This window comes from Lipotes vexillifer, unplaced genomic scaffold (assembly GCF_000442215.2).
Source record: "Lipotes vexillifer unplaced genomic scaffold, Lipotes_vexillifer_v1.1 scaffold571, whole genome shotgun sequence".
Taxonomy (NCBI): domain Eukaryota; kingdom Metazoa; phylum Chordata; class Mammalia; order Artiodactyla; family Lipotidae; genus Lipotes; species Lipotes vexillifer.
In genome coordinates, this window is record NW_006790468.1 from 1,179,277 (window position 1) to 1,193,496 (window position 14,220).

The 14,220-nt window shown below is 34.9% G+C and overlaps 1 protein-coding gene across 6 annotated transcripts in view; it reads right to left on the reverse strand.

Annotated features, from left to right (window-relative positions):
• The window catches only part of PUM2 (pumilio RNA binding family member 2), a 91,718-nt gene that overhangs the window by 57,365 nt on the left and 20,133 nt on the right, over nt 1-14,220 (reverse strand). For 2 of the 6 annotated variants that reach the window (XM_007463750.1, XM_007463752.1), the window contains exons 1-4: nt 13,690-13,766; nt 5,744-5,852; nt 2,335-2,522; nt 1,602-1,771 (exon numbers count right to left, since the gene is read on the reverse strand). In XM_007463750.1, the coding sequence (XP_007463812.1) occupies nt 1,602-1,771; nt 2,335-2,522; nt 5,744-5,852; nt 13,690-13,740 (518 nt within the window). In that variant the 5' untranslated portion in view covers nt 13,741-13,766. Of the gene's footprint in view, nt 1-1,601; nt 1,772-2,334; nt 2,523-5,743; nt 5,853-12,636; nt 12,762-13,689; nt 13,767-14,220 lie in introns of those variants that run through there. The other 4 variants (XM_007463753.1, XM_007463749.1, XM_007463748.1 and 1 more) reach the window with 4 other exon arrangements.

Consider the following 14,220-nt stretch of genomic DNA (forward strand, 5'->3'; position numbering starts at 1 on the left):
TTTTCCAGATATTTAGGCAGACTTACATTTTATTTCAAAATTAACCATTGTCCTTGCAACATCAGAAGAAATTTCAAACTCCTTTCCCCTTTATCCGCACCTAATTTTTCATATGAATAATCCCAAGGCTTGTTTTTCATTCAGAATATAGGGGAAGAAAAAAATAAAACTGAAAGGGTCCTCTTTAAAATCAGCCAATTAAAAAAAAGAAAGAAAGCCTGCTATAGTTCTTTCATTCCCTTCAGTTCTACTCCAATAATATATATATGTTGATGATATATCAGTTAATGTACATAATAATGTGTTGCCATAATGACCATATGACCACAGCTATTAGTTTGAAATGGTTTTATATTGTTGAAGACAATATTGTATCTGAAACATTTTATAAGCAATTTTAAATACATACCTCAAACTTAAACAGAAAAAAATTAGAATGCTATTGAATGTAAAGTTCATATTAATATGAAGAAGTATAGCCTCTCACACAAAACAACTCTAATAGCAAAAAGTAGAGGATACAATAGAAAAAAGTCATTATGCTATGAGTGGTGCTATTTTCTTGCTATAGTTAATGGTGTATTAACACTTCAATTATAAATGTATACTCTGCAGGTTTATAGTCAACTCAGTTTTAAATGCATATCCTTGACTAAAACATAGATTAAGTAATAGCAGAAGCGCAAAATCAGAATTAAGTCCTAAAACAAACTGAATAGCATTAATTTCTTGTCAAAAGAGGTTTACTGGTTTTGGATGCTTTTTTGCATTTAGAACAGATAGAAACGGCACTGTTTTTAAGAAGCATTGTTAGTCTGCTTTAATTAAAGGCAATAAATGTAAACATGTACCTACAACTAACTGATATTCCATGGTTCACAAGATCGCAAAGAAACAGCTTATTTTCAGGTATAGGCCCCAAAGCATCTGACTACTGAAGTATAAAGTATAGGAAATCAGTATGAGAAACAACACCCTAATATTTAGATAAATGTGCACTGTCTAATCCAAGTCCAAAGCTTAGAAGAAAAGAAACAATTACTTGTCATAAAGAGACAATAAAAAATCTGCAACTGAACTTAAAACGAACTTTGGAAGTCTCTAATATGTTCCCCCCCTTCCTAATTTCAGCAAGATTAAGTATTAGCACAAACTCAGAGTAAAAGGGGGGATAGGAGATATAATACAGGGATAGAAGGAAGAGGAAACTCTACAGAAAGGTGCCCAAGAGCAAACCCAAGAAGAGTTTGCCAAGAAAAATCACAGATTAAACCTAAAATTCACTAAATTTTAGCAGGGAGAAAACAGTTAGAATTTAGACTACCATATTAGCAGAAAGGTAACGGCAGCTTCTAACATTATTCCTTCAATGGAATGCATTTGTTTTAGAGACTTTTAAAGAATTGTTTTCTTAAAAAATGGCACATAATCATTAACTAATATTCCTTACAAAAAATTTTAAATCTTCCTCCAGATTAATATAAGGTACAAAGGGAAATAAAAAAACCAAAATTGGAAAAATGTCTACATCAGTCACATCAGCTAGTAGCAATAATCCCTAAAGAGATATGCTTTTCTTCTTGAGAAAGTTAAAATCTTACTTAAAATCTTTGCAATCGGCATCCATTCCATTTGGCAAACCTCTGCCATTTATTTTAGAATCATCATCATCTCCTTGTTTAAGATCTCTGTTTTGGTCCTCCTCAAATGGAGAAGCCTTGCCTTTTTGATCTCCTTTCTCAGGTCCATCTGTTTCAGCATCTCTAGTGCCCTGAGGAAAAAGAATCTGTTTGATTCTGAATATTTAATAGAACACAAAAAAAGGCACCATGAGGTGACCTAAAACTATACTATAGTGCATGTAAACAATAAAAACATTGAATCTTATTTTAATTTCATAGTCAACTAATTTACAAAAGGCCAAAAAAATTGAGTACAAACCAGTGATTTATAACAGAAGGGCTAAGGCAACCTTAACTATAGCGGTGCTGGAAAAGCAGTAACACCACAAATGAGATAAAAATTCTACTTAATGCATAGATGATTTTGTTTTTTTACTTTCATACCAAGTACTACCATGAATATGCAATTTTAATCTTACCAATTTTGTTTTTTAATTAATATGGTTTTTTTTGATAACATGGTTAAGATTAGAAATATTCCCAGTGGTTCTACCACTTCATGTATTTCAAGTGGCCAAGACAAGAAAACAAGAGCACCAATAGCTATGAAATTTCCTTTAGTTCTAGGAAGGGCCAGAAAAAGAAACTGGCTTAAAGACAACCAAATAACCATCAAGCAATTTAAAAACCTTTCTTTACTCAAAATACTTACAAAAGTTCCCTTCCTAAATCGAGAATCCAATTTATCAGCAGGAGAAGAACTTAATACATATTCTACCATGCTCACACCAAGGCCTCCACTTTCTGATCGCGGAGACAATATTGCATTTACTTCACTGTTTCCATGAAAACCCTGTCCAGATCTTCTCTGTACCATAATAGGCTGGGACATTGAATGGTCTGTTTGGAAGAAAGAACACAATTACAAATTTGTACTTTTAAGCTAACAAAATGTATTTACATGAATATACTAAAGTAAGAAAAATCAGCATATTGTTTTATTTTGAATATTACTGTAATCTTTATAAAAAGATCTTCAGTCTGTTGAGACTCACTGGCCTGGGCACATTTCTTGAGAATACAGATTAAGAAAGCCATTTGCTAAAAAGCAGGTAAAAGCCTATGTAAAGAACAGTCAAACCCAAAGGTCAATGGAGACAGAAACTAATTTGACATCTCCACTGCCTGTAAGCATCTTATTAAAAAGTTCTAAACAATTCAAAACAAAAAACTTTAGAGATAAAACCTGAAATAAAAGTAACTTCTAAACTGGCAGAGGTACTTCTCAAGCTCAGTTACGTACTGGACAGATTCAGAACACATGGCTGTACTGCTATAAACACAAGTGACTAAGTTTAGAAAAACCAGTAATATCACAAAATTTTCTACTCTTTTTTTTTTTTTTTCGGTACGCGGGTTTCTCACTGCTGTGGCCTCTCCCGTTGCGGAGCACAGGCTCCGGACGCGCAGGCCCAGCGGCCATGGCTCACGGGCCCAGCCGCGGACAATCCTCCGGGACTGGGGCACGAACCCGTGTTCCCTGCATCGGCAGGCAGACTCCCAACCACTGCGCCACCAGGGAAGCCCAGAATTTTCTATTCTTGGTGTAAAAAATTAAGTATCACTTAAGATTTTTTAAAAAACACCTTCTAGTCTCAAAGTTTTCTATTTATTTTTTTAAAAAAATTCATCCATATGGTACGAGTACATTTTCTACGTATTTTTGTGACAAAAAGAAAAAGCAATACTTAAGGTCTGAAAGCAAAGAAGATACAAACATAATAAAACATTTGAGGAAGAGTCACATAGATTTGCAGAAAAAAATTTTAAAAAGGAACCAATAAGCCACTATTTATATCTGGCTCATATGTGAACACATACCATACTAAATATTAGGCATCATCCTTAAAGGGCTGAACTATCATAGAGGTATACTCACTCATCATTTTATTAACTGCAGTAATTTTAAAATGACTGGTACTTTTGTTAAATCATATTAAAACACTTCCATGTCAGTACCTTTATCCATGAGAGATTAGTCATTATATTTTTCATTTAGTCATTCACAGTTTAAATGTTGATTTACTGTCTCTCCTATGCTGGCCACTGTGCTACGTATGGGGAATCCAAGAACAAACAGTCCCTGACTTCAAAAGAAATTATAGGTGTAACAAGAGGCAATCATAAGAGAGTAAAAGCACTTCAAAAAAAATAATCCAGGAACAGAAAGAAAGGGCACCTATCAATTCTTCCCAGTCTTAGAGTGAATCCCAAAGGAAGTGATATGAAGAGTAGAGAACAAAAAACCGGTGAAAATGGGGGGTGGAAAGAGCATTTCGGTTTGAACATCCTGGTTTCTCTAAGGCCTAAAAGTGCAGGAGAACACAATGAAATTAACAATTACAAGTAACTCAGTTCAGCTGAGAAGGAAATATGTGTATGATAAAATCTCCTGTAGTCATGGAAAGAATCGTAGAATGAAAATTCTTTTAGGACAAGGAATGTGTTATTCGTATTTGTACATGCTTGGCATTCAATAAATTTTCAGTAAACAAAATAATCCATCCATTTCTATTTTTCTCATTTCTCCTGGTAAAGACTAAATACTCATCTTCAAAATTTTATCCGTACAACTAAAAAAGTTAAGTTGGAAGAGGGAGTGGTACAAGGAATTAACTAAAATAATAAAATTGACGCTAAAAAGATACATCAGGAATATATAAACAGTTGCTTAAATGTTTTATTGCTGGTACTAGTTGTCCTCCAAATATAACATACCAAAGATATTTCCCTATCATCCATCTTGAAAATATCTCTCATTACCATGTTGTGCTCAAGATGTTTTGCTTTGGAATGCTTTACAAAATTTTGGTTCTGGTAAATAGAGCAATTAACCATTCAACTTTCAAAATAAAAAACCAAACACGCCTATCATCCAAGTTTTCAAGCACATTATTTTAGCAAAGAAAGTGCCTTTTGTGGGAAAAATGTATCCTAGTCCTTATGAGTGCAATCTATATAGGTTAATACAAATCCAGAAAAAAAAAATTCCTTGAGGGTGGGGATCATATATCTCATTTATCTTTGTATTCTCCAAACCTGGCATATTATATTACATATTGTTTGAAACCAAAGAAAATTCCCAGTATTTTAATCTAATTTAGTAGTTAGCAAAGTTTTCAGTCTTTTTCAGTTTTGACTATAAAACAGTATTAATCACTAAAATTTTCCAGCTTTTCCTAACTTAAAAAAAATTATTTTACCCTTAAAAACAAAATTTAAGACTATATAGGACTTAAAAATCTTTTTAATAATTTGGAGAATAAAAAAGTACCTGGTAATAATTTACACCCAAAATATAAGGTTAAGTTGATAATTATCACCCAGAAATTTGTTTTTATATTACTTTGATCATTTTGTATAGCTTTAGTAAGCTGCATTAAACTTAGTTACAAAGAGAAAACTTATTTGTAAAATACATGTTCAAAGTTCCATGTGTATATCTCAAATTTTACTAGTCAGAAACATTTAAAAATATAATCAGTACTATTTTAAGAATATAACTATGCTCTTTAATTTACCAATAAATACTGTCACCCCTTGTGAGTTATACTCCTTACACCCCAGTTCATTTTCCCTTAAGAGTTTCTTGGACCTATGTCTCTCTTCACTACTTATGGATATCAAAAACATTCAAGGTCTGCTCCCTTTCTGGGAATTCTACCTTACTAAGGGGGTTTACTTCCTTTGTGGGTGTGGCTGATGTTTAATAAAGCTTGACTGAGCTGCAATTAAATAAATCAGTCACTGTCCATTAGTACAATTCAAGCTTAAAAATTCCTATGGTTAATGTGTCCTCTATTTTAACTGAAATTCAGAATTTTATAGTCAGTTTAACCTCAAATAAAACTTAATAAAATCTTATTGTGACAAACATTCCTAATCAATAAGTGGACTGTTAGATATGAATTACTTTACATAAGAAAATGTGCATTATAAGGATACAAGAAATCCTCACAGATATTGCAAAATTTCTCCAAATACTGTCTGGGGGGCAGGGTTAAAAGAAAATTCAAGTATTCAACAAATTCAGAACTCTCACACATACACCAATAACTTACGAGAAGTTCCCCATGCAGTCTCTCTCCATTCATCATCTCCAAGAAATATGCCTTTTTGTCCATCTTTTGTTGAATCATCAGGTTCCCAAAATTTTTTGGTAGGCAAAAGCTATTTGGAATGGAAAAAAATATTGTATTTAAATTTTATTCTAATTACAAAGAGCTAAAACATAGAGGAAAATAAACTTACCACCAATAGGCACAAGTTAGTTTTCAATACTAATGAAAATTCAGATGACCTATTTCTTAATTTGTCCAGTTAACAATAACTCCCCATTTATGCTTAGATACTGGCTCTAATAATTCTAGACCTGAAAAGTCGACTTCAGACTTTTCTACATTTTTCAAATCGTTTTACTGTCATGTGATATTTTTTATAATTTTTTTCAAAAGACTTACTAAATTTCTTAATACAGTAATACAATAAAAATATCTAAACAAATGATTAAAATTTTTCCTTTACTTCCAAGTATTGCCCTTGGATCACCTCCTATCCTACAGCTTCAATGATAGAAAATTTTCATTCTTACTTCACAATGCAATGGAGGTGAACTTCACAATTCTTCCTAGGTCCTCAATACTAACAATCTATTGATCCCAAATCAGGAAGCTATGGGATGGCAGAAGAGACACATAGAAAAGACCCTTAAATACTTTTTGAGGTAACAATGTCAAAGCCCTGTGCCCTATGCTATACTGTTAACATACACAAGCGTATAAAAATTGTGTTGATATAAGCATTCAATGATGATTCAAAATGTACATTTGGCCAATTCCTAATGAGACTTTAACGTTCATCAAGGTCTCCCCTCTCTACCTTTCCTGACACTCAGAGAAGGCAAACTGAGGATATGTTTGTTTGAAAAGAACAGACTGGTTTCTAAAACATGCATTTGACATTTAAATAAGCATTTGTAAGACACCCAATCCCTCTCAGCCCATAATTAGGTCCTCATAATCAAACCTGTATATACTTCTATTACTACACTTATCACACTAATTTACCTGTGTTTGCCTCCTTAAGGGCCTGGTGACCTTATCTTCAGAGAGCTCATAAGTATAAACTAACCATAATAAAATGAACTTAGGTGAAACCTGAATTGGGTCTGAGAGATAAGACTGTGTGTTGGGGGTTTAAAGTGTGAATGTAAGGTGGGGAGGACACAAGAAATTATGAACAGAGGCACAACTTGAGAAAATGCACAGTTTGTAGAATAGTGTGTGAGATGGAGGAACGGATGTGGAAGCTGATGTTGTTAAAGCTATCTAGGCAGACTATGAGGAACCTCAAAGACACGCTAAAGAAATATCAATAGTATATTACGTTGAAGCAACAGGGACTCAAGAGAGGGTGGCAAGAGTGACACTGTGTTTCAGAAAACAATTCAAGTTGTAAGTTCTAAGAATAATGGATATTCTAGACCAGAGGCAAAGAAATCGTTAAGGAGAATTACAACAAAGCCAAGACGACAAGAACTGAAACAACTGGCAGAAAGAACTGAGAAAATAAAATGGATTTCAGAAACATTCAGGAGAGTCAACAGAATATGAATAAAAATAAGGGGAGGTCTGGGACTCCCCTGGTGGTCCAGCAGCTACAGCTCCAAGATCCCAATGCAAGGGGCCTAGGTCTGATCCCTGGTCAGGGAGCTGGATCCCACATGCCGCAACTAAGAGTTTGCATGCCGCAACTAAAAAGTCCCGCACGCGGCAACAAAGATCCTGCATGCTGCAACTAAGACCGGACACAGCCAAATAAACAAACAAATAAATAATTATTTTTAAAAAATAAGGGGAGGTTGATTAAAAGTTTAAAATGTGGGTAATGAGGTAAATGATACTACTGACCAAAACAGAAAAAAAAAAAACAGGATAAGCAGCTTTGGAGGGAGGAGGGAAAATTCAATTTGGGCATAGATCCCAAGGATCTTTTGCTACACTAAATACTGTTAATTTTACTGCTATTTTAAGAAAGAAAACTTTTTGCATGTTAGGATCTTCCTGAGCTGCAAATGATTTGTATTATAGACACTTTATTTACTTATTTTTATTATTTTCAAAGATTTTATCTACTTATTTTGGCCACGCTGCATGGCTTGAGGGATCCTAGTTCCATGACCAGGGATCTAACTTGTGCCCCTGCAGTGGAAGGGTGGAGCCTTAACCACTGGACCACCGGGGAATTCCCTAAAGTGTAGACATTTAAAACAATAATCTGCTCTAATAAAGATCTCGGTAAAATACAACCTCTGTTGCTGCGATTTTTAACAATCTCACTATAAAAGTTTCATGAAAATATTCAAACAAAGTGTAAATCTGATAATACAGTACTAAAACACTGCACTTGATATATTTAAATAATTGAACATTTATTCATAGTAAAACCCAAGTTAATCCCTTTGAAGCACTATATAAATAAGCCATTTCAGGCAGAAGGAAATGGCTCCTGAGCAAATAATGCTTTTATCCCATACTTCATAAAGAAAAATGTTTTAATAGCAAAATAAGGATAACAAATAAGAAATCGGAAATGAAGTTATAACAACTTAGTAGAAGCATTTATTACAGACACAGAAGCGGCTGAAACAAACTAACCTTCTGAGGTAAGAGAAATAATAGAATCTTTTTGAGGGGCCTATTCCAGTCTTTTGGGATAAGATTCCATGCAGTACAGTAGTAGTTCATAGATCACTGCTTTGACACCCAAACTGTAAAACTGGGGGCGGGGGGGGAGCCTATGTCAAGCACTTACCCAGTGTGCTTACTTTCTGCCAGGCACTGGGCCATGAATGTCTCTTCATTTTGCAAACATTTATAAGTTATCACGGACTGGCAAACAATTTAGTAGTTAATAAAATTAACACTTTTCCTAACAAAGGCCCTTATCACCATTCTAGAAACAGCTGTAACAGTATAGACACTGATTTCAAATATTTTTAGAGAAACTACTGGCTTGTGACGAAGAATTAAGTTAAAATGGACTAAATATAGGGGGAGGCAACAATTCAGGATATCCAGGATAGAACAGTTAAAAAAAAAAGAAAAGAAAAGATTAAGTGGTACAAAGGTTGGAATAGCAATAAAAGTAGTGTTTTGCCCCTGGAGACTCTTTTACTATAGTAGAAATGGGAGAGCACAAAAACAAGGGCTAAGAGATCTTGAAGATCTGTAAAACATATTATCCAATACTGTTTCAAATTAGTTCCCTAATTCACAAAAGCTCTAAACCAAGGTCAAGCAACTCAGTATTTCTTGTCAACCTACTCCTCCATCCTTCCAACTCAGAAATGATTGGGTGGACATACAAATTCATCCCTCTACTATCCACCATTTTATTAGTTCTTTCCTTCAAGAAGCACTTATGGCTTGCCCTTTTCCATCTCCAAAGAAATCAGTCAACACCATAGTGTACTACCGCAAAATAAATAATTATTAAAATTCCTGCTAGAATTTATACTATGAGGTGCACTTACACTTCAGATTTTTCTAATACAAATTGTTATGTAAGGGCTTCCCTGGTGGTGCAGTGGTTGAGAGTCCGCCTGCCGATGCAGGGGACACGGGTTCGTGCCCCGGTCCGGGAGGATCCCCCATGCCGCGGAGCGGCTGGGCCCGCGCATCCGGAGCCTGTGCTCCGCAATGGGAGAGGCCACAGCAGTGAAAGGCCCGCGTACCGCAAAAAAAAAAAAAAAAAAAATATGTAAAATCACCAAGCCAACCAAATTAATATAATCCTAAGAATTAAAAGAACTTGAAGGCTTTATGTCTACATTATAGTGTTCATATAACATCCAAACTGGGACACTTCTGAGAAAGGGAGTGCTATTAACAATTATGCCATGAAAACACGTATCTGGACAGTCTGGGCAAATTCGGATGTAAGGTGACTCTATTTACAATGGAAGTTCATAAAAGATAGGCAGGCATAGATGCTAATAAGCAAGTGTGTAGAACAACAGCCACGAGGGAACTCCAGAATGGTGCTTTTCCAGACTTTAATCTTCTCCGTTAATGAAAGATATCAATACTTAACGTTTTCAAATCATACTACTTCCCCAAATCTTCTACATTCCCAATATCCCATAATATCAGCAGCAAATATTATTAGATGGCATCACTTCCAATGGGAAGCAGTACTGTAAACAGTCAAGGCACTCAAGAGTTCAAACTGCTGTTCAAGCACTGTTACTTGGTATTGGGCCAGTTAAGTAACTGTTCTGAGCCTCAGTTTCTTCATCTGTAAAGTAAGGATAATAATAAAGCTACTGTTATAGAGTTTTCTATGAGGCAATAATGAAATAATATAAGTAAACTACTTAGAACAGCATCTAGCATGTGGCAAACATACATATTACTTATCTTCCCTACGGAAAGTATGAATCCTTTAAGATTCTAAAACATGAGTAACATGCTGGCCAGCAACATTTAACTGGCTGATTATTTTAAATGATTATAAGAGTATTCATTACAAAAATCTTGTCTGTAGCTGTTTGCCTTCTTTTTAAATTTGAGTATCCTGGGGGATCATGAAAATACACTACTTACATCAATAAAAAACAGTTGCCTAATAAAGTCACATTTTGCATAAGGAAACAGAATCAGAAGTTAAATAAACTATCCAAGATTACATGTAAGATTACACATACAGCTAGTAAGTGGCAGCATTAGGAGCTGAAACCATAACTGTTTAATTCTAAAGCCCATTTTCTTTACACTTAACTACCACAGAAGATAGTTCTTTCCAGTCAGTCTAACTCATGAATAATTCTAAAAATATTCAGTTATCAGGCCATGACTAGCCATAAGGAAAAAAATAAAACAGTTCAAGGATATTCAGACTATATAATGTGGGAATTCATTAGAGTGGATAAAGTTTATGACAGAATGTCTAAGATAGGGATTTATAGACATTGGCGATAATCAGCTATTTAAAACAGCTGATTTCCATTCCAGTTATCCCTAACAGCTCAGATCAGAGCTAGAGCATTTGGGAGGTATATGTAATTCATACAAAAGGCTATTCTTATTACTACCTTCAAAGAAGTCAGTCTTTCTCACTAGTGCTATAGCACTAGTGATAAATCACTAGTGCTATATCACTAGTGATAGATCTGAGAGAAAACATAAGTCTCCTTACTCTTCTCTCTAGTACATTTTCCACTTCACCATACTACCTGGGATCTTAGTACATAAATTTTCTCTAATGTTTTCTTTAAATATTACTGTGTCAGAAAAGAAAGGAGGGAGCTTTACCATACTAAGCTATGAAAATACTCCCCCAAAACACATTAACTCAGTGATTTAAAGTTAAATTCTGGGTTCCCTAAATAATTTCAGGCATGAGCCTCTTTTTCCATACACACACACACACACACACACACACACAAAGTTCCTGTTTAATTTTTATATATAAAAATAAATAGATATGTGTCTCTGCAGTATAGTTTTAAAACACCATACTAATGAAGCTGAGTTCAACCACCTATGGGTTAGCTTTGCTCTTTTTAAGCCATGTGACATAACACAAACTGTTAGGCCTTTTGACAAAAACGTGCTATGGAAAAAATTGGAAAGGATGAGTTTATGAATGGATGAATACAAATCTGTTCCTACTCTGGATGAACAACTAGAAGAAACCGCCCTTCTGATGATGAGTCAGTAAAAGCTATCATGATCTACATAACCCAGTACATTTGAAAATAACCCTGTATGTAATGCAGTGCTTTGTACATTATAGATTTACAGCAACTTAAAACATAATAAGTAAAGCTTTATTTTTAAAGAAAAAGTCAAGATAGGGCAATATATTAGAAAAGGATGTCGCATTAAAAAAAATTAACAAGCAATTTTAGAAAACTCAAGAGCCAGAAACTCAAGGCTGCTTTTAGGTTATTAAAATGAATGAATTCTGGGATAAAACAAAAAACCTCACCTGTCAGGAAAGGAGGAGAAGACTGGTGAGAGAGAGACAGGCAAAGAAGGAAATCCCAGAAGGTTCCCTGCTGCCTGCGAGATGAGGAAAGATAGAAAGGCTTGTGGGAGAGAGAACCCAGAGACAGAAACCTCAATAGGTTTCTTAGCTATCTCTTAGAGGTAACAGAATTAGTTGGTAAACTGTTAAGAAAAAAACTTAATTAGTGAATAACAGCTTATTTAAAAATACATTTTTAATAGATGAAGGTCACAGAAGCACTGACCTGCTGCTACCTGCCAAAAAACCAGACAGCCTAACCCTAGCCATTTTTACTCTGCATATCTGACATTCCCACTAAGAAAAGCCTAGATTTAAGCTTAGATCATTTAACATGCTATTAAAACCAGCCTCTCTTCTCCAAAAACCTCAAATACCCCTCCCTCCACCCCCCAAATACCTAAACTCTCTCAACTACTGCTTCTGATCATGACATTTATTTTTTAAACTGCCAACATGTCTTTGGGTTTATCAAATACTACTTAAAAAGGGAGAAAAAAAAAAAGAGCCAATTTGTAAATACATACAGTGTAGATCTGCAAAGTGACGTGGGGTCTAAACAGAATCAAGGTAAGGGTGTGACTTTATCTGGTCTTTAAGAAAATCAAGTTCAAGTTTGTCACAGACTAGGCTGAAGCACTGTTCAAACCTGCTTTTAAGATATGTTATTCTGCTTTCTAAAGACCAAAGAAAACAAGTAACAGGGAAAAAAAACAAAAGCCCTTTTCAACTGCTTCTTTTTATTCACCCATAGTGTAAATAATGCCTAAGCTGCCACTGCACCGCAGTGAAGCTACAAGGTTCTTTTTTAACTAAAAAATTATTCCCTCTCTCAAATTTTCTTAGGGCCCAGAGTTTTACCTTAAGCGCTGGACTAACAAGTTTACTTTGGCAATACTTATGCTTAAGCACCTTAACTCACCCTTAAATCAGTCCTCTGAAAATGACATACTCTTTGGAAAACGCTGTTCTGAAGAAGGGGAGGGTTAGCTAGCTGCAGGGTGCCCTCTTGTGGCCCAGAAGAGTGACTGGACTCTTTTTCTGCATCTGAAGAGCACAGCATTGGATGGAGTGAGTCTCATGAAGGTCTACCAAAGTAAAATAATCTCCAGGAGCAAGCGGTTAATTACACATCTTAGGTCTGTTCACGGTTATTTTCTATTATCAAAGTCCACACTATGTTAGTACTACAGAACATGACAAAACAAAAATGTGACCGCAAGGGTTTTCATAATCAATTAAAGTTTTCTAAATATTCATTAGGTATATGGAAAACTAAGTAGTTTTGATGTCTTAAATTATGTAATGGTGAGGTTAAATGGGATGCCCCAATGAAAATCATAGATTAACAGGACTGATAAAAGCCAAAATTTCAGAGTGCCCACTGTGCCCTAGTCATTCAAAGCTAACAATCTACAGAGGAGACTAATATAAAACAAATAAACTGTAACCAGTAATATAATAAAAGTATGTACAAAGATCCATGAGAAGTCAGATGAAGAAGTAATTAATTTTACTGCAGATATCAATGGGACAATAAAGAGTCTTTTTCAGTAGAGTCCTGCAGAGGATTAGAAGTTTATTAAGCAAACAATGAACAAGGAGAAATTTTTGTAAGAAAGAACAGTGAACAATTAAGTGTGGCTAAAGCAAACACAGCATACATATATAAAACAGGACAAAGATCAAGGAAGGCTCTTTTCTGATCAAAGTAATTATGGTCCATTACCAAAATAGAAGACATTATCAGGTCAATCAAATCAACTAGACACAAATAACCTCACTAAAATTACCGCTAAAAAGTTAAAAAAAAAAAAAAAAAAAGCTGAAAATCCCACAACCACAGATTTTAAAAGCCCACATCATTTGGAAGATAGAACTACTCTTTTCAAGGAGATTTATGGTTAAAAAACAAGTCTCAATGGCTCAAATAATCGAAGTGAGGTATACATTCTTAGTATTCGTAAATATTTACCTCTCCCATTCCCCGAGATTCTAATGCAAGAGCTTGAAAATCATGATTCATTTCATCCACAGATCAAACCTGTTGAATAACAAAAGAAACATTAGTAGAAAGAAAAATTTGAACAACAGACTGCATCAACTATTTTTTATATTACACTGCTGCTATTACTGATGTTACAGCATGAGCTGAGATGGACAAGAATCCATTTCTCTATAAAGACAGGTTTTCCTAAATAGAGCACCATAGCAATCTACACTAAAATTTGTGGGAAACCTGGGGGTCAACGGTTGCTGGATTTTTCTGTGTGCCAAAAGAAACCCCTACTAGTTTCCTGCGCAAAAGAAAAGAAGTGAGCTCACGTACTAAAATAGTTACCTTTTTTTTTTTTGGCCATGCTGCGCCGCATGCAGGATCTTAGTTCCTGGACTAGGGATTGGATGTCTGCCCCCTGCCGTGGAAGCGTGGAGTCTTAACCACTGGACCTCTAGGGAAATCCCCAGTTATCTTCTTTTTAAAAAAAATGTTGTAATTCCTATTACA